The sequence below is a fragment of the Musca autumnalis genome, unplaced genomic scaffold (assembly GCF_047663935.1).
Source record: "Musca autumnalis isolate F117 unplaced genomic scaffold, ASM4766393v1 scaffold_4, whole genome shotgun sequence".
Classification (NCBI taxonomy): domain Eukaryota; kingdom Metazoa; phylum Arthropoda; class Insecta; order Diptera; family Muscidae; genus Musca; species Musca autumnalis.
Genome location: NW_027411977.1, coordinates 23,867,269 through 23,889,205, shown reverse-complemented (window position 1 = coordinate 23,889,205; position 21,937 = coordinate 23,867,269). Strand labels below are relative to the sequence as shown.

General features: G+C 39.0%; 1 protein-coding gene across 1 annotated transcript; it reads right to left on the bottom strand.

The window, feature by feature from the left end:
- Nucleotides 1-8,840: 8,840 nt before the first annotated feature.
- On the bottom strand, nucleotides 8,841-9,603 carry LOC141401945 (uncharacterized). Its single transcript, XM_073982519.1, has 2 exons — nucleotides 9,592-9,603; nucleotides 8,841-9,518 (listed from the first exon to the last, which is right to left on the bottom strand). The coding sequence occupies exons 1-2, from the start codon at nucleotides 9,601-9,603 to the stop codon at nucleotides 8,841-8,843; spliced, it is 690 nt and encodes a 229-aa protein (XP_073838620.1).
- Between the last annotated feature and the right edge of the window lie 12,334 nt (nucleotides 9,604-21,937).

Here is a 21,937-nt window from a genome sequence, read left to right as displayed (position 1 = left end):
ACTTGAAACGTCCAAGGCCGATATTACTGCCATACAGGAAATACAATGGATTGGTGACGCACTGTATTATAGCTGCCATGACGTAAAGCATGAGTTTGGTTGCGGATTTGTAGTTAGTCGGAGACTAAAACATCTGGTATCCAGCTTCACTCCAGTGAATGAAAGACTTGCTGCAATTCGAATAAAAGCTAAATTCTTCAACATCAGCTTTATTTGCGCTCATGCTCCCACTGAAGAAAAGGACGAACAGACCAAATATATATTTTACGAGCGCTAGGCGATTTAACGCCAAAATTGGAAAGGAGAATATCTTTGGCCCAACAGTAGGGAAACTCAGCCTCCACAGTGAAACATCTGACAATGGTATGAGGCTGATAGACTTTGCAGCTGCAAAAAACATGGTAGTTAGCAGTACCAGATTTAATCATCTCGATATTCATAAGGGCACCTGGCTGTCTCCAGATCAGAAAACAAGAAATCAAATTGATCATGTTGTGATAGATGGAAGACATTCATCGAGCGTGTTGGATGTACGGCCGTTCCGAGTCGCAAACATTGATTCGGACCACTACCTTGTTGCAGCAAAGGTACGTACCCGTCTAAACGTTGCAAATAGACACAACGCGGATGTTGGACATCGATAGGCTGCAAACACAACAGACAGCCACAGCATATTCCACTCTACTAGCCCAATTGCTTAACACGAGCACTCCTTGTCCCGATAACAAAACACAATGACAAAATATTGTCCACTCCGTGCAAACAGCCGCAAAATCCATACTTGGATTCCAGAGACCTCCACAAAGGAATTCATGGTATGACCAGGAGTGTCGTGCTGCTACCGAAGAGAAAAATGCGGCATATAAGCTACTTTACAATCAGTTGCAACGCGTAGCGCACGAGAGAGATATCGGGAGAAAAGGAGAGAAGAGAAACGTCTTTTCCGCAAGAAAAAGAGAGAAATGGAAAAGCGGGAGTGTGAAAAAATCGAGATGCACAAGAGCCAGAATGAAGTCCGAAAATTCTACCAAAGAGTGAAACATCAAAAAGATGGCTTTGGTACAGGCACATCCTCCTGTAGAGACCAGCAAGGTAATCTGGTAACAGATACAGATAGCGTGCTCAGAATATGAAAGGAACATTTTTCCAATCTGCTGGTATCCAATAGTAGCGAAGACGATCATACCACAGATCCAATCCCAGATGATGGTATAGAATGTATACCGCCCAGCCAAGATGAGGTAAAGACAGCAATAAATCGGCTGAAGAATAATAAGGCAGCAGGAGCCGATGGCTTACCAGCCGAGCTGTTTAAAACCGGAGGCGACACGCTGATAAGGTGTATTCATCAGCTAGTTAGCACCATCTGGCAGGAAGAACGAGTACCCGACGATTGGAACCTGAGTATCCTGTGCCCCGTCCACAAGAAGGAGATAAGACTGTATGCTCTAACTATAGGGGCTACAAGATCGTGTCAGGGATATTGTGCGAACGACTAAAGCCTATGGTCAATGAGATAATTGTACCATACCAATGCGGCTTTAGACCTGGCAAGTCCACCATTGACCAGATATTTACCCTGCGGCAAATCCTGGAGAAGACCCAAGAGATGCAGATCGACACCTACCACCTTTTTGTCGATTATAAAGCAGCCTTCGACAGCCCGCTGCGTTCAGAAGTATTCCAAGCCATGTCTGAATTTGGTATCCCCGCAAAGCTCATCCGTCTTTGCAAAATGACTTTAACTGACACGAGGTCCTCAGTTAAAATAGGAAAGAACCTCTCCGAAGAGTTTGGTACCAAAAGAGGTTTCAGACAAGGAGACAGCCTTTCGTGTGATCTCTTTAACATCCTGCTGGAAAAGGTTATACGAGAGGCAAACGTCAAAAGAAGTGGCACAATCTACACAAATAGCCACATGTTACTTGCTTATGCTGATGATATAGACATCATGGGACCATCAGTAAAAGAAGTAACTGATACCTTCATGAAGGTCGAAGCAGAATCTTCGAAAGTGGGTCTGGCGGTAAACGTCGAAAAGACCAAATTGATGGTGTCGACGCGCAAAGCGTCCATAGAGCTCGGACCAACTGTGGAAGTTGGTACCTACAATTTTGAGGTAGTTAAAGACTTCGTCTACCTCGGCACTGCCACAAACACAACAAACAACATCAGTTGTGAAATAAGAAGAAGAATTGTATTGGCCAACAGATGCTACTATGGTTTAAATAAGCAATTTAAAAACAAAGCCACATCTCGTCAAACAAAAATAATACTATACAAAACGCTGATACTACCCGTGCTAATGTATGGCTCCGAAGCATGGGTACTTGCGCAAGCAGATAAGGCAGTGCTTGGTGTGTTTGAGAGGAAAATTCTTCGAGAGATCTACGGGCCGATTTTCGTTGACGGTTAATATCGACGTCGTATGAATCACGAGCAGTATCAGCTATACAAAGACATGAATATAGTTAAACGTATCGAGATGCAACGATTGCGTTGGCTAGGCCATATCATAAGAATGAGCGATGATGAACCCGCTTAAAAGGCGTATGAATACATGCCACATGGCGGTGCACGCAGAATCGGCAGGCCTAAGCTTCGATGGAGCATACAAGTGGATGAAGAAATGAAAAGGCGCGGTATTCCAAAACGTCAAGCGACAATCAGAGAGGAATGGAGATCTTTTCTTAGTTCGGTCTATGGAACAAAAGTTCTGTAATGGACCAACTAAGTAAGTAAGTAAGTAAGTAACATTTTCTTTAGCTCCATTTCGATTGGACCTGCGGTTTCCAAGCAAAATCGTGAAAACCTAAAAAACGCCACAAATGTGAATTTTGACCGCGATTTATTTAAAAATACATACAGCGATTTTTTCTTGTTTTGGATTTTTCTCGTCTATGAACATTGCTGTTTCAGAATTCAGAAAAACTTCCCCTGTGTAAGCGGTTTTCATTAAAAGTTAGTTAAGGCGCACCCTTCATGACATTGTTTTATAAGGGGGCGATACAGTCAGTGCATTGTCCCAATTTGAACTTCAATATTTCAAAAATGGTAAAACATACGAAAATACCGTAAAGGTCAATCTTGTAGAGAGTTTTCATAGCTACACATTTTTTAAAGTCTCATTTTGATAGGACTCGCGGTTTCTAAGTAAAATCGTGAAAACCTAAACAACCCCTAAAAATGTCAACTTGAATCGCGATTTATTTAAAAAGCGCTACGGCGATTTTTTTTTTTGTTTTTTTATTTTTCTCATCTATGAACATTGTAGTTTCAGAATCCGCAAAAACTTCCAAGGTGTAAGCACCTTCCATTTAAATTTGATTCAAGAGCACCGTGCTGCATTAATGAAGACATTCTGAGCTTTTACTTAACACAAAATGTGGCATTGGTGCTAGAATATCAGAGTTATTGCAAAAGGCGCTAGCTAAGCCATCCCAATTTTAATATTTTGAATTTTACCAGTCAAAAGCTTATGTACAGGGGTAGTGGTGTAGGGTATCACATAGTCGGCCCCGTATCGACTATAGCCTGGGCTCACTTGTTTTTTAAATAATATGAGTACCTTATTGGGCACCACTACGTTCGATAGAACTGATGCTTATCCATCATTTCAATGAACATTTTCCACAAAAAATGGAGAAAAATGTTCTCGAAGCGTTACATTTTCACAGGACCTCTGTTGTACGCTGATGGCTGAACTCATGTTGTCATATTTTGACATAACACCAATTCAGATTTCCTAGTAAGCTTATTTACAAAGGAGACCATCTTATGGTTATTGTCTTAGACTGGTACAGAATTAAACGATATGATTTTTCATATTCACTTTTAAAATCATAATGGCGTAGGGTATTAAATGGGCGGCCTTGCCCGTTTTTTTTATATGTGTATAACTTATGTTACAAAGATCTGTAAGATCTTAAAACTAATAACAGAACATGTAGTTGCCATATTGTTGTGGTACTGTAAAAGTGGGAGGAGCTTAATTGAGGATATCAATAAATAATGTGGTAATGCTCATAATTAAAATCAAAATAATAAGACGAATTTACAACATTTCTATATAAAAATTTTATAAAACTATTTTAAATCATAATTAAAAAAGATAATTTGTTTATTATAATTGACTTACCTTTGCTGTGAGGGAATTTAGAATTTTGTGATAATTATATATTTATTTGTTAATATTATTTTTTAAACACTTAATTTCGTAATATTTTGTCAAAAGTATTTTATTTATTGTAATATTATCTCGTATATACGTCGTTAGTAATGTTTATAGTTTTCAAAATGTTTCCATGAAATTTCTAACACAATCAAATAGTTCAGTACACTATTTGTTTTATTATATTTTCTATTTGGTTTTTTAGCATTAGCATTTTTATTTTGCTTAAAATATCAATTCATATTTATATATCCATATACTTCTATATATAGTAATTTAGTAGGTTGTGTTTTATTAATTCTGTTTTATATATTTTTTTAGCTTTTTTTGCGGATGTTAGGAACGTATCTCTTCACTCAATGCATTCAAAATGGTAACTGCAACTGAAACGATGCAATGAAATTCCACAAACATCGTGGATGGATGGATGGTTGGTTCGTTGCAGGAACCAAACCGAACAGTAAAGCGTTTTATCTCGTGTCCATCCTTTTGCACTCTCTCTTTGGCCTCTTGGCCCACATCCTTTGTGGTAAAGCTCTTCTGCATGTATAAACGATGTGCCTGCCTGCGTTCGTTTATTTTCGTTTTACATTTGGGTACAGGATACATTCCATTCAGCAAGACAGTCAGTTAGTCCAACACTCGTTAGTTTGTTCGTTTTAGTTTTTAACATTTCGTAAGGCTCATAGAATCCTTTCGTTTTCCTAAAGAGAACCATTGAAATGGCCTCGTTTATTTTCCTCTTCAGTATTTTTTTCATAAATAATTTTACAATTTTAAGGGACTTTAATCTGCTATTAATAAATTTAACCTTTTGCATTAAAAAAAAACACATAAATGCAACTTCCAAATTTGGCCACTATGTTATCAGCTTTTCATCCATTCCATCATGCTCTTCTTGTTGTCTGCATATTTTTGCTTGTCTGCTTGCAGCTTTATGAAAATTATAGGTTATGCACCATAGCAAATTCTCTTCCTTGTCCTTTCCTCCGCCATCTCCTCTTACTTCCTCCTTACCTCTCCTTTATTAGTCTCTCCTTGACAAACGAAGGCCACCAATGAAAATTTCACGTTCAAGGTCAGTTCCGCATTGCTTGTTTGCATTGCTGCAACAACATTGCCTTGCCAACTATGTGGGGGCTCAAATAGCTGCAGATCCATTGGTTCTTTTCGATTTCTTTTTATAGTTCAGGGTGGATTTAGTCAATTTGTTGTTGCAAAGTCTTTTGCACATTATAGTTTTGGGCGGATCTTAGGGGAATGTGTGGGCTTTTGTTTTATTTTTTTTTATCATCCCGGCCATATGTTGTCTGGTTATTATTTTGGGCGCCATTATATTTGAAGAGTTTTCCAACTTTGGGTACGCAATTCATTTCGTAATCTCAAGGTGCTTTATTTTCAAGATTAATAGACAGAACATTTTGGGATTAAAAGGCAACTGTAGGACATTATTTTTTATTTTTGAAGTAAGTCCAGCTTAATCGCAGATTTGTTGTTTTCAAGTTTTAAAAACAACAAGTTTTTAAAGTAGGTGTGGTTAAAACTGATTTACTTTAGGGAAGGGCAGAGAATACTAGTTTTGTCCAACGCCACTTGGACTCATCAGTTAGTTCTCTTAGTTCTTTGCATTGAAGCAAAGACGGCATTGAAGACAAAACTGCCAAAGTGAATCCGAAGTAGGACATTATGGTTATGCCAGAATTGTCTTTATTATGTGAAACAATCTAAACATTATATATTTTAGAGGCATACCAAAAAGGGCCAATAGGAAGTGAGCTCTTTACCTTGTTTCTATAACAACATAATGGTATGGAGACTCTTGTTTTTCCGATTTTGATGGGAATTGGTAGAAAGGAGTCCATATCTTCTTTTTCTAAGATAAGGATTTGAGTGAAACATGTTATAGGTCTACAAGGCTTCGAAAGGGTCTGAGTATTTTAATGTTCATAAGTTGTAGTCGTGATCAATGGTCCTGATTGGCATTAGCATGGGAAAGTGGATACCTTATTTTGGTTTTTTGTTTTATTCAAGTGGACATTGGCTTCTCCGTGATGCCATTTGGGCAAAAAGTTTACAGTCCTTGTGGCCATGACCCTTGCAGTATTGCTTTGGGAATTTTTACTAGAAATGCCAAATTATTTCTGGATATAATTTGAAAGAACCAGATTCACCTTACAGGACGTTTGATCAATTGATAATTGCTTTGCAAGAACACATAACAGTAAAGGGATACATGGTGTGTGTTATTGTCGTTGGGACAATTTGCAAAAAACCAAATTTTTCGATAAAAGTATTTGATAACGGTAGTGCGTATCGCACGCACAGAGACAGCATTTGCCCAACGACCAACCCTTGAGTAAGAAATTGATGAACAGACCTTACGCAACCTCAATTTTTAAAGTTTCATTCAGAAAGGGTCTATAGAAGCACCCTTTCTTTTAGAAAGGGTCAATAGAAGCACCCTTTCTTTTAGAAAGGGTCAATTGAAGCACCCTTTCTTTTAGAAAGGGTCTATAGAAGCACCCTTTCTTTTAGAAAGGGTCTATAGAAGCACCCTTTCTTTTAGAAAGGGTCTATAGAAGCACCCTTTCTTTTAAAAAGGGTCTATGAAGCACCCTTTCTGGACGCCCTTGGAAGTTCGTTAGAGGCAGATCCCGCACTAGCAAGTTCGTCTGCTTTTTCGTTACCATCGGGCCCCTTATGACCTGGGATCCAAGTAAGATCAACTCTGGTCAGACGTCCTAGCTCAGCAAGTTCTTCTCCATATTCCTTCACCAGCTTTGATGTGACAATGCTTAAATTCAATGCTAGGAGCACCGCTTGACTGTCGACAAAAATTCCTATTGAGTTTGGTGAGTGGTGCTGTAGAAGTATATTACAAGCTTCCTTTATAGCCAGTATCTCCGCCTGAAAAACACTGCAATCTTCAGGTAGCTTTATAGATGTAGATATGTTTGCTTCTTCCGAGTAGATACCAGAGCCGACTCCACAATTCATCTTAGAGCCGTCCGTGTATACATTGATGTCGTTCCCCCTCAGTGGTGTTCTATTGTTCCATTCTTTCCGGCTTGGAAATTTAACTTTAAAAGGCTGATCAAAAGTTATTGCAGGTGTACAGTAATCAGCATTAGTTGCTATTTTTCTCGGTAGTTTGAGAAGCACGCAGGTATGTCCGTAAGCTCTATCTCTCCACATTCCTAGAGCACGTAGCCTTGCAGCATTGCAGGCCGCAGTTGCTTTGATGTGTAGATCTATTGGCAGTATATGTATCATTGTATTGAGGGCTTCAGCCGGACAAGTTCTCATTGCCCATGTCACCCCGATACATGCGGATCTTTGTATGCTGTATTGTTTTCTCTGGATTGTTTTCTTTCCCACTGTTGGCCACCAAACTAATGCTCCATATGTGAGTATTGGTCTTATTATGCTGGTGTACATTCATAACACCCTTTTGGGTTTGAGGCCCCAGCGGCTCCCAAACATTTTGCGACATGTGTAGTATGCAACGGTAGCTTTATGAGCACGATGTTCCATGTTACGTTTCCATGACAGTTTTTAATCTAGGATAACGCCTAGGTATCTGGCAGTGGTGAGATCACCCCTCCCTGTGGGGTTCCTCCAGGATTGTTTTTTTGCCTTGGCTATTGCTTTTTTATATTCCCTAAGCTTATCCTTATATGGCTGTCAGGATCCGCTTTGGTAGCTGACGTTGAATGCTTTTCGTGATTGTTTTCTTAGCTTTGAGAGCTCGGAAGTCCACCATGGTGGATAATGTTTCTTTGAGCGCGTCAATGGGCATGAGACTTTAAAAGCTGTATCTAAGGATTTCTCTAGAATGGATACAGCCTTATCTATACCTGCTGTGATTTCATCTGTATGTGGAATATTTGGAAGTTTGTCCTTCAGAACCCTTTAGAACTTTTCCCAGTTCGTTCTTTTAGGATTGCGAAAACATTTAGTGGGCGTTGTCTTTTCAGATATGTTGAATAGTATCCAATTGTGATCTGAGAAGGACCTCTTATCGGATACTATCCAGTTGTCTATTTCAATTTGCCGTCTGTCTGATACTAGCGTGAGGTCGATGACCTCCTGCCACCCCCTAAAGTTCTCCGAGCTTGGAAATACAAAAGTTGGGTTAGTACCTTTGTTGCATATTGTGAGGATGTTAGTATTTATGAAATCTAAAACTGACTCACCTCTGTCGTTTGTTTCAGTGCTGCCCCACAGGGTATGTCTTGCGTTAGCGTCGCAGCCAATGATTATTGAGTCGTGTGGTAGAATGACCCCCATAAAGCTCGAGACCTCGCTTAATGGAGCTTCTGAATGGGCCATATACCAAGAGGAAATAAGGAACTGCTTACCGTTTTCCAGTTCCACTCTTGCAACTGTAAAGTCCGCTGTGCTAAACTGGGGACATAAGAAAGCGTTTATGGTGTTTTTAACAATTAGACATGATCTAGGCTTACCATTATCCTTCATGTATATGGTCTTGTAACCTCTGTTATCCAAGCCTTTCACTTCGTAAACTTCCGCAGGTTATCTGCAGCGATTCTCGAGTGCTTCAGATTGATCTGCACGACCTTAACCATCATTTTTATTGGGTGAAGATGTGGATGGCCCCTCTAGCTGCATATTGTCAAGCAGCTTACCGGCATCGTCGATGTCAGCCTCATCGTCTTCTCCATTCGGGCCATGTGAGCGTAGTATTTTTGACTTTGGCTTCCCTTATGCCAAAGAACAACTTGTTCCCCAATCTTTCGAAAGCCTCTACTCCCGCCTCATTAATTGAGAGAACTAAGCTCATGCTGTTATTGTTAGGTGGCTCAGTGGCGATTACGGACCACTCGTCCATCGGAACATCCTTGTTCATTTTCGCAAGACATTTCAGCAGCTTTGGTCCGTCGCACTCTATCTTGGGCAACCAAACTCTGGCACGAGGTCTCATCGGGATTTCTTGGGCCGGGATCAGCCTCAGGCTGATGTTGTCCCAAGCATCGCTAAGCTTACTTGCTATGCTTTTTTCTAGAAATTCCTTTGAGTACTCATCCATACATTTGATTACCCTGTAACCACGATGTACCTCGCTAGAGTCGAAATAGGGTACAGGAGAATCCTCGTCTGCTAGAACGTGTTCCATAACCAGTTCCGACAATTTGGTTTCTACAATACTCCATTCCGCAGTGGTGATAGGGGACAGCTTACCCTCCTTTTCGTTATCTATGGCAACCAACATGTTGTCCTTGACAACTTCATTGAAGGGTCGTTTTGTTGTAGATGTTGTTGTGGTGTTGTATTTTAACTTCTTTCGCTTTGCGGGCTTTGTGTCCTCCGTCCGGGAACGCTCTCGCTTGGAAGAAAATGCGTGATCGTTGATTTGTGAGATTTTGGCTTGTCCGCCTCATCCCGTTCATCCACTTTACCGTTAGCAGCATTCTTGGCTATCTTGCCGAGAATAAACTTTGCCTTTAGGTACAGGGACTTCCGAACGTCGGACGGACTTTTCTTCTGTCATAGACGCACCCTTTCTCTAAAAAGGGGACATAGAAGTACCTTTTCTTTCAGAAAGGGGGTTATACGAGCACGCTTTCTTTTAGAAAGGGGGTTAAAGAAGACCCCTTTTTTCAGAAAGGGGGCTATAGAAGCACCCACGGTACCTAGTCGGAAAACTCTGCCGAATCTCTAGAAAACCTATTTACTACCCACTTTCCCAGTTGCACGGATGTAACCATCGAAGGGCAAACCATAATTTCTATAAATAAAGACAACATTGAATCCGACACCTTCTCTCCTTACAAATCTCCGAAAGACTCATCCACATACATATTTGAAAAAGATGGAGAACTTAAACAACATAGCTTCTAGTCAACACGCTTTCTTTAAATGGCGCTCCACATGCACAGGCCTACACGAAGTCATTAGGACTACTGAGAAGTCCTTACAGCTGACATTCTGGATATATAAGCGTCATTCATCATGCTGCAGAGTGGAGTCAAATATCACAATGTCAAGGCACACCACAGGGTGGGGTAATCTCACCACTTGTCATTAACGAAATCCTAAGCAAACTTTACTGGGTACGTAGGGGAGGGAAGATACCAAGGAACGGTCCTGGCCGGTTTTATCATGCCAAAGCCCAGGATTTATATTGGTCCCTCTTTCATCTCAAGTGGACACTGACCTCCCCGTGGTGTCACCTTTAACACCCGTTAAAGGTAGTGAGCTAACACGAGCCGGGCGTTCACCCATAAGAACGTTTAAAACTTGGGTTTGGGCGTCGGGTTAGCAACCCTCCCCTAGAAAGCACAGCCTACTATGAAAAAACGAAAGAAAAGAAAAACAAACCCCTCTAAAGTTGACGAACACCGCAAACGTTTTAAGGACCATGATCTGCGAATCTGCACCTGGAATGTTCGCACTCTTTAAGAGAAGGTGCAGTTTACGCATTGGCAGATTTATTTGAAAAATACAAGGCCGACATTACTGCCATACATGAAATACGATGGAACGGAAAAGGCGTCACAACAACACCTTAAGGTGACGCATTGTATTATAGCTTCCATGACATGAGTTTGGTTGCAGATTTGTAGTTGGTCGGAGGTTAAAACATCTGGTCTCCAGCTTCACCCCAGTGAATGAAAGCATGGCTGCAATTCGATTAAAAGCAATTCCTTCAACATCAGCTTTATTTGCGCTCATGCTCCTACTGAAGACAGGGACGAACAGACCAAAGATATATTTTACAAGCGCTTAGAAGAAACTTATGACCGTTGCCCTGCCCATGACATTAAAATTATACTAGGCGATTTTAATGGCAAAATTGGAAAGGAGAATATCTTTGGCCCAACAGTCGGGAAATTCAGTCTCCACAGTGAAACATCTGACAATGGTATGGGGCTGATAGACTTTGCAGCTGCAAGAAACATGGTAGTTAGCAGTAACAGATTTAAGCATCTCGATATTCATAAGGGCACCTGGCTGTCGCCAGATCAAAGAACAAGAAATCAAATTGATCACGTTGTGATAGATGGAAGACTTGATGCGTGTTGGATGTACGATCGTTCCGAGGTGCAAACATAGACTCGGACCACTTTCTGTTGCAGCAAAGTACCAGATTAAACGTAGCAAACAAAGTGCGAAAAAAAAGTATGGACATCGGTAAGCTGCAATCACAACAGATAGCCACAGCATATTCCACTCAACTGGCCCAACTGCTTAATCAAAGCACTCCTCGTCCCGATAACATATCAGGGCAATGGCAAAACATTGTCCACTCCATGCAAACAGCCGCAAAATCCATACTTGGATACCAGAGACCTCCACTAAGGGATCCATGGTATGACCAGGAGTGTCGTGCTGCTACCGAAGAGAAAAATGCGGCATATAGAGCTACTTTACAATCAGTAGCAACGCTTAGCGCACGAGAGTGGTATCGGGAGAAAAGGAGAGAGGAGAAACGTCTTTTTCGCAGGAAAAAGAGAGAGATGGAAAAGTTTGAGTGTGAACAAATCGAGATGTACAGGAGACAGAATGAAGACCGAAAATTCTACCAAAGATTGAAACATCAAAGTGATGGCTTTGGAACTGGCACATCCTCCTTTAGAGACCAACAAGATAATCTGGAAACTGATACAGATAGTTTGCTAAGGATATGGAAAGAGCATTTTTCCAAACTGTTGGTATCCAATAGTAGCGAAGACGACGAAGACACCACATATCCAATTCCAGAAGATGGTATTGAATGTATACCACCCGGCCAAGATGAGGTAAAGACAGCAATAAACCGGCTGAAGAATAAAAAGGCAGCAGGAGCTGATGGCCTACCAGCCGAGCTGTTTAAAAACGGAGACGACGCCCTGATAAGGTGTATACATGAGCTAGTTAGCTCCATCTGGTAGGAAGAACGCGTACCCGACAATTGGAACCTGAGTATCCTGTGTCCCGTCCATAAGAAAGGAGATAAGACTTTATGCTCCAACTATAGGGGCATAAGTCTTCTGCCTATCGCCTACAAGATAGTGTCAGGGATACTGTGCGAACGCCTAAAGCCCATGGTCAACGAAATAATTGGACCATACCAATGCGGCTTTCGATCTGGCAAGTCCACCATTGACCAGATATTTACCCTGCGGAAAATCCTGGAGAAGACCCAAGAGATGCAGATCGACACCTACCACCTTTTGTCGATTATAAAGCAGCCTTCGACAGCCAGCTACGTTCAAAGGTATTCCATGTCATGTCTGAATTTGGTATCCCTCATTCGGCTTTGTAAAATGACTCTAACTGACACAAGATCTTCAGTTAAAATAGAAAAAGAACCTCTCCGAAGAGTTTTGTACCAAAAGAGGTTTCAGGCAAGGAGACAGCCTTTCGTGTGATCTTTTCAACATCCTGCTAGAAAAGGTTATACGAGAGGCAAACGTCAAAAGAAGTGGCACAATCTACACCAATAGCCACATGTTAATTGCTTATGTTGATGATATAGACATCATGGGATGATCAGTAAAAGAAGTAACCGATACCTTTATGAAGGTCGAAGGAGAATCAGCTAAAGTGGGTCGGGCGGTAAACGGCGAGAAGACCAAGTTGATGGTGTCGACTCGCAATGCATCCATTGATATCGGACCAACTGTTGAAGTTGGTTCCTATAATTTTGAGGTAGTAAAAGACTTCGTATACCTCGGCACCGCCGTAAACACAACAAACGACATCAGTTGTGAAATAAAAAGAAGAATTGTATTGGCCAACCGATGCTACTTTGGCTTAAGTAAGCACTTCAAAAACAAAACCACAACTCGTCAAACAAAAATAACGCTTTACAAAACACTGATACTACCCGTGCTGATGTATGGTTCCGAAGCCTGGGTTCTTGCGCAAGTAAATAAAGCCGTGCTGGGCGTGTTTGAGAGAAAAATTCTTCGAAAGATCTATGGACCAATCTGCGTTGACGGTGAATATCGACGTCGCATGAACCACGAGCTGTATCTGCTATACAACGACATCAATATAGTTAAACGTATCGAGATGCAGCGATTGCGTTGGCTAGGACATATATTAAGAATGAGCGATGATGAACCCGCTAAAAAGGCGTATAAATTCGAGCTCCATGGCGGTGCACGCAGAATTGGCAGGCCAAAGAATAGATGGTGCAAACAAGTGGATGAAGAGATGACAAGGCGCGGTATTCCAGAAAGGGAAGCACTAAACAGAGAGAATTGGAGATCTTTTCTTAGTTCGGTCTATGGAACAAATGTTCTGTAATGGGCCAGCTAAATAAGTAAGTAAGTTTCTTATCCACGGCAAGTGGGGGAATCCATGCTGGTAGCTCTATCCTGGAGGGAAACTCAGATATGGAGACGGCAGTAACATTAACCGCTTCGCACAATCCCCACGCCTGAACAAGGAAATTTTACCTTGACATCCATGAGAAGGAAGGTCGGCCGAACTACGGTCTCCCTGATTTACCCTCGCAGAAACAATGACACTCCGAACTAGAAACCAATGACTACCGCTAATTTTCTCGTTAGGATCATTGTGGCCGTTCTGGCATAAGACTTCTTACGTCCTTGCCTATGAACTTTTGGAATTCTCCTTGACATTCTGGTCAAGGAAGGCTGTATAGGAGGACGATGATTTAACTGCCTGACGAACCATTGTCTTCTTGCTGAGGAATTTGTCTCAGGAGATGATTGTTTCTCAGTCAGCCTTACCTCCTTTACTTCCATATAGTCTGTGGCCATTCCTACAGCAGATTGTCCTTCCCTTTATCCTTGCTTTTTGGGTGTGAGTAGGGCTTACAAGTAGACCCCTTCGCCATGTGATTATCTTAACGTATCTCGTTCTTTGTTTGGAGGGTAGGTTCTTCAGCTTTCTTTATTCCTATTGAGTTTGGTTTCGACTTCGGAACAGAATTTTGCAGCTAATTTAGAAACTTTGTCTAGAACAGCAACGGGGTATGAAAGGAAGATTTTATCCACCTAAAGTTCGCTTCGAGGCACATGCGATTTTTTTTGAATTAGCTTATGGATCTGAGTGTCCTTGGCATTCAAACGTGAATAAAATATTGTATAAATAAGTATAATTTTATTTTGTTAATCTTTTGCCCTTTCAAATCGATTTTTATTTAGATAACCGAAAAAAATCTGATAAACAACATAAATAGCCTCACAAAAAAGAAGAACTATAAATGTTTGTCATTGAGAACGACAACAACGATGATGATGATGATGCTGATGACGATGTTCAATGGCATTTTTGTACACATTCATCATTTGGCTATGTAAATATGTAAAGTGCGTTTGCTAAAAAAACAAACAAATTCACAAATATACACACTTGTTCGTATATAATTTTTATGAATGTATCGAAATTTGTGTTACATTCATGGGTAGCTTTTCAGTCAGACAGCCAGAAAGTGGTGCCTGCCTGCATTGCGTTTGCTTTTATCAATGAAAATATTAGACAATGAATTTTCGGTTTGTTATACACCTCTCGCTAGACTCCCCCATTTTGTAGTTCTCTCTTGGTTTTTACCCAATCTCTTGGTTGGCAGTCATTGCAAGACCCCTCTATTCATTGAAGATTGTTGCAGTTGAGTTGGAAATAAAACTCATTACAAGGATGTTGGATGTTGGAAATATAGCAACATTCAAATAAAATGTGTGTGAGAGAGAAACGGAGAACCGTTAAACAATTAAAGGATATGAGAGAGAGACAATGATGTCTGCTGCCGTTGCCGTTACTGCACTTGCCAATGCATTTATGAATGTACCCAAGTATGTATGTATTCAGCCAATGTGGTGTTTAACCTAGTTCCACATTCGGGTTGCTTGCTTGGTGGCAGCCTTTCTATTCTTCTGAATGAACAACGAAATGTATGAATGGATTTGTCAAAGTGCATCGTCTCATTCGTTCATTTTGCCTTGTGGATGCTATGTTGAGCCTTCACATGAATGACATCCTTTTGGCTATGTACCGCCGAATGACGTCATGCATACATACATACACATGTACATATATGTATGTGTGTATATACCAGCTATTGGCATAGGTCAGAGAAAAGTTCGTTGAATCAAAATGAAAAATAAAAGAAAATGGAAAGAAAACACAATAAAACTGTTTCTGCTCTTTTGCCATTTGCGAAACTATAAAAATGTTTCCATATAAAAAAGTTCATCTGTAACAATGACTTTGGGGCATGCGATGGATGGAAGCTTGGAAAAAGCCAGTTGAGCTGTGCATAGTTGAGTTTGTTCATTCGAAAAGTTTCCTCTTAATAAAGCCATCAGTGACATTTATATGTCATTGAAATTCTATTTTTATAGCTCCGTAACGCTTGCAAATAATGTAAGTGTTATGCTAATTGCCTTGCTGGGGCAGGATGTTGGCATTTAGTGTCCACTTTTGTCAAGTTCGAGTCAATATTCAGTTGGTTGATTCATTAGAAATTTATTTTGAAAATTCAAATGTCCTTATTTCACAGAATTTAATTTTTTCTCACTTTTTATTGGAAGCAAAACTATTATCTTTGACATAGACAGCTCTGACACCGACTGCGCGAACAAAATTTCGTTTTTCGGATCCCTTACATCGGGAAGTATGGATATTGTTTAATTGGGATCTACAAAAAACTTGGGTTTTAAAATGTTTAAAGCGATTTCATTGGTATTAGTAGAATAAGTATTATTAAATATAAATATAAACAAGTGACCCAGTCCGGACAGGGCCGACTATGTAATACCCTACACCACTACCCCTGTGCATTCGCTTTTGACTGGTAAAATTCAAAATATTAAAATTGGTATAGGGATGCAATAACTCTGATATTTTTGATTAAAAACTCAGAATGTCTTCATTAATACAGGTCAATTTCGTTGAAAGTATTGAAGTACATCGTCAGTACAACTACCAAAACTGGGATGTACGCCAACCTATATCCAATATGGACTCAATCGGTCCACTTCTTCGTGTACCTCCCACACAAAATTTCGGAAAAGTTCAGTTTAGGACCTGCTCTCGAATCGCTTTTATGTTTGTTGTAGCAATTTGTATTCACTTCCCCCCATACGACGGTATAAGTTTTATCAGGGGCAAGTCCATACTTCCTGAGAAAATAGCCTGAAAATTACAAAAAAAAACCCTATGACACCGATTGTAGTGGTTGGAGCGCAAGATAAGTCTCGATTTGGTCCATACTTGGCACATCGTGAAATTTGCACCAGACATAGATGAGGTTCCAATATGGACTCAATCGGTCCACTCCTTCGTGTACCTCCAACACAAAATTTCGGAAAAGTTCAGTTTGGGACCTGCTCTCGAATCGCTTTGATTTTTGTTGCAGCAACTTGTATTTACTGTCCCCATATAACGGCATAAGTTTTATCAGGGGCAAGTCCATACTTCCTGGGAAAATAGCCTGAAAATTACAAAATACCCCAATGACACCGATTGTAGTGGTTGGAGTGCAAGATAACTCTCGATTTGGTCCATACTTGGCACATCGTGAAATTTGCACCAGACATAGATGAGGTTCCAATATGGACTCAATCGGTGCACTACTTCGGGTACCTCCCACACAAAATTTCGAAAAGTTCAGTTTAGGACCTGTTCACGAATCGCTTTGAGTTTTGTTGCAGCAACTTTTATTTACTGTCCCCCATACAACGGTATAAGTTTCATCAGGGGCAAGTCCATACTTCCTGAGCAAATAGCCTGAAAATTACAAAAAGCCCTATGACACCGTGTGTAGTGGTTGGAGCGCAAGATAACTCTCGAACGGATCTGTCGATTCGGTCCACATTTTAGTCTTCGTAATATTTTGTGCAAACTTAGTTTAAGTTCGAAGAGAAGCCATATCGGTCCACTCCTTCCGCTACCTCCCCCTCTAACGTTCGAAAATATTCGCTAAAATGGTACGCGCTATTTCTCACAGACGTAGCAACCGATTTAGTCCAAACTTTAGATCTCTAAATATTGTCAACACTTAGTTTATGTTCAAATTTGGGCCATATCTGTCCAATCCTTGTGGTACCACCCACACAAATGTTCAACAGTTTTGTGTGGTTCAAGGATCTTTTGGACATTTTTACCGAAGGTTTTCCTAGTGGCCCTGTTTGCATCGATATTATGTTTTTCGTAGGTTAGTGTGATAAAAAAGCCCTATCTATCGATATCCCCGCAAGTTTTTGAGTTTTAATCCTATCCATACTTTTGTCGGTGCATACGCCCAAAATTTTCAAAACCCCCCTAAGTACATAATTTTTTTTTAAAAAAAACAGGGTTTCGGAGTCGGAGTCTACGAGTCGGAGTAGAACAATTTTGCTGGAGTCGGAGTCGAAAAAATAACTCGACTCCGACTCCGGGCAATTTTTTCTACAATATAAAAATATAACATTAAATTCGGGAGACCATTTTTTTTAAATCTTTGTTTATTTTAAAAGATAGCTAAAAAACATATATGCAAACGGTATATTATACAAATTTAGAGAACGATTCATAACGATATTTACTGTCCTTTGAAGTCTAGTCTTTTCATCTCTATGTTAATTACAAATTGCATGTCCAGAATATTTTTGATCCAGTTGATCCTTTATTCTTGTTTCAAGCAAAAGTAATGTTCTATGGAATTATTATTGGGCATTTAACGTCTTTCATATAAGCCCTACAAGTCATCTGTCAGAAGATCTACTGGTCTTCTCACAAAAATCTACTTATCTTCTCATATTGTCTTTTGTGAGATGTCACCTTTTTCTTCTATTAAAGGACCTGTTGGACTCCTATGAAGGACAAATGGAAGTCAACGTCTGGGGGTAAAAAATTGATGTTGGGTATGAAAGCGCCTATTGAATATATTAAAAACTCCAAAGGACCCATAGCAGAAGATTCTGAGTTATGACGTAAAGATTTTTTATTGACCCCCAATAATGCTTGAGTAAGTAGCTTTATATCTTTGTTTGGCGATACTGTTTTATAATTTTGAGACGAAATGTTTTCAGATAAATGGAATGAATAATCCTTTGTAGATTATTTTATGATTTTAGCTCAGTTCCTTCCATGTCCTTCTTGTTCTTGATTTTCTTCATGAAAAAAATCTACAAAAATGTTCCTCCGAAAATTTTGGTAAGGACAGCAACATCGATCGATTTTTGTTAGCTTATTTTAAAGAACAGGTAGAATAGAATATGTTTCAAAAATTTCGATCGGACAAAAATTAGCTGAGATATGAGCGTTAAAAAGAGAAAATTCATTCTGATTTGTATGTATCATCGAAGTCTGAAACGCGGTTTTCTCAAAATTAACATTTTGGAATGTAGGGCCTGCTGTAGCTCGAAAATGGATGATCCGATCTTCGTATGTTTTTGTGGGATTATTATACATATTAAAATTTTGTACTTAAGCGAGAGACTTTTTAAAATTTGTTTAGTTAAAATCTAAATGTTGATTTTGACAGTTCACAATTTTTTCAAAAGTGTATATTTTTTAATTCCGTTTCGCTTAAGTACAACTTTATTGGTTCTTAATGATCCCACAAAAAATATGCTGATCGGTTTATTCGTTTTCGAGCTACAGTGGGTTCCGCAAACTGCTTTAGTAAAAACAGTGTTTCGTATGCGCCATTTGTCAGGACACTGTGCAATATCTTTCAAAAAAAAAAAAAAAAAAAAAAAAACAAACAAAAAATCCAAAAGTAGCGGATAGTGTGATCTATCAGAAAATTTAATTTTTCGTTCTCAATAAGTAGCCATAAACCCTTAACTTTCAAATATTTGTGTCCTTTTTATAACCAAAAACGTAATTTTATTAAACAAAAAATTGGAATGTTGTCATTGTTTCTGTACACCATTTCCGTAAAATCTAATATTTTTTTACAAAATCGATCGATGAATAACTAGATTTTAATGTCCTTGTTAAGCCCACACAAAATATATGACAATCGAATTACTATTTTTCGATCTAGAGTAGGCACCGCAAAACGCTTTAATAAAAACAGGGTTTCGTAGACGGCCATCTGCACAATACTTCTTAATATTTTTCCACAAAAATTTCAGAAAGCAGATTAAGTTATGCTCTTTCATATGAAGGGAAAATCATAAAAAGGGAAAAGAGAACCCTTAGGTTCTCGAAGAATTATTGGCTTATATCCGTTTTAAAACGTGGTCATGAATTGCTTATAATTTTTACTGCATGTAGTCTTTTTGATTTGAATTGGTCCCTTCATTTTCACATAGTCTTGCCAGACTATGAACATTTTCATGAGATTGTTTTGAGCTTATGGGTAAGAAGGGAGAAAGGGATCTCCTTCACCTCCCCTCTCTCCAAAAAGTTAAAACATGTTTATGTTATATTTTCAATGTCTGGCACATGAGATATTTTCTCACGAAGAAAAGTTCCTCCCAGAATATTTTCGTGCTTGTATTTTGTTGCTGTTTTCCAATGTAAGATTCAGTAGAAACAATAGATTTTACTTAATATTTATCTTCTGAAGTTAAGTACTATATTCGAACGGATGTCCTTTCTAAAGAATATGTTAGGAAAAACCAATAGTTCAGCCTATGTGGCCCCAAATGTACGAAAAAGTTAAAATTTGTGCACATTTTATTAGTTTTTAGCAGTACAGGAATTTACACCCGGAGTTGGCCCGGAGTCGTGAAAAAATTTGGTCTAGAGTCGTAGTCGACCCAAAAACACCTTGACTCCAAAACCCTAAAAAAAGTATTTCAATCCACACAGGCTGAGGGTATATCTATGTCGGCAAAGCCGACTGATACTTTTTTACTTGTTTTGTATCAATTGTGTATTTTTAATGGATATAGCTACAATCTTGTTATTTGGTATGGAAATCAAGGTTGGGAAATGGTTTTAGAAATTCGTACTTGTGTATACGCAAATTACTAAATTTTGTACAGTTGGATTGAAACCTGAAATTTGGAATAAAGATTACTGTTGGAGTGTAGCATTCAGATATGGATATAGCTTTGGACAGTCGTATTTATATATACGAAAAGTACTAAATGATACTAAATTTAGTACAACTTGGATTTGGGTGAACTGATAGAACTAGAATCCTGAAATTTGGTATTAAGATTGCTATTGGGGTGTAGGATTGAGGGAGTTTTGGAAATTCGTACTTATGGGTACGAAAAGTACTAAATGTTACGGATAGAGCTCGAATCCTGAAATTTGGAATTAAGATTACTGTGGAAGTCTAGGATTGAGGATGTTTTGGATATTCGTACTAAAGGGGACAAAGCGTACTAAATGGTACTAAATTTGGTACAATTTGGATTTGAGCGAACGGATAGAGCTGAAATCCTGAAATTTGGAATTGAAATTACTGTTGGACTGTATGATTTAGGAAGTTTGGAAAATTCGTACTTATGAGCACGAAAAGTACTAAATTGTTCTAAATTTGGTACAATTCGGATTTGGGTGAACGGATAGAGCTGTAACCCTGAAATTTGGAACTAAGGTTGCTATTGGGGTGTAAGATTAAGGTAGTTTTGGAAATTCGTACTTATGGATACGGAATGTATTAAATGACACTAAATTTGGTACAATTTGGATATGGGTGAACGGATAGAGCTTGAAACCAGAAATTTGGAATTAGGATTACTGTGGGAGTGTAGTATTGAAGATGAATTCGTACTTATGGATACGAAGCGTATTAATGGTACTAAATTTGGTACAATTTGGATTCGAGCGAACGGAGCTGGAATCCCGAAAGTTGGAATTAAAATTACTGTTGGACTGCAGGATTGAGGTTGTTTTGGAATTTCGAACTTATGCGTACAGAATGTACTAAATTTGGTACAATTTAGATTTGTTTGAACGGATAGAGCTCGAATCCTGAAATTTGGAATTTAGATCACTATTACTATAAATGTTATTAAGATTACTGTGGGAGTGTTGGAATGAAATTTGTACCAAAGCGTACTAAATTTGGTACAATTAGAATTCAGGAAGTTTTGGAAAATCGCACTTATGGGTACGAAGAGTACTAAATGGTACTAAGTTTGGTACCATTTGGTAATAAGCGAACTGATACTGCTGGAATCCTGAGATTTGGAATTAACATTACTGTTATTATTTTGTATTAATGGCAGTGTAAGGGTTAAAATACGTGGTTGTCGAAATACGTAATATAAGTATACGAAAAGTACTAAATGGTACAAAATTTGTTGTTGGGTGTAAAGACAGAACTGTAATTTGTATTTTCTGAAGTTAGGGTGAGTATTGGTGTGTAACGTTGGTACATGGATGTGTTTTAAGAAATACGTACCATAAATTTACGATATAATTTGTTATTGTGTAAGGGTTAGCAGGAATTGAAATTTTAGGAGGATGTTTCGGAAATTCATACATGTGAATTTATATGTAAATTACTATTATTGGGTTTGGAAAACTGATAGAGCTAGAAATGAGATTCGCGGTTCTTATAAATGGTTGATATAAGAAGGTCATTTTTAAGGTTATACCCAGGTGTATGAAAAGTACTAAATTTGGTACAATTTTGTCATTGCGTGAAAGATAATATAAGGAGTTATTTTGAAATGCTTACAAATTCTTAAATTTGGTATACTGATCGCGGATGACTGAAATGGTATCGGAAATGCCTACTATTAGGCTACAAAAAGTACAGAACGGTACTAAAATTGGTCTTGGGTTTATTTGTTTACAAGCATGTTTTACCTTCTGATGACAGAAAAGTCCCCAATTAATATGCCTCAAAAAATGTGAGATAATGTGTAAGGGTGAGTTACGGCTGCTTTT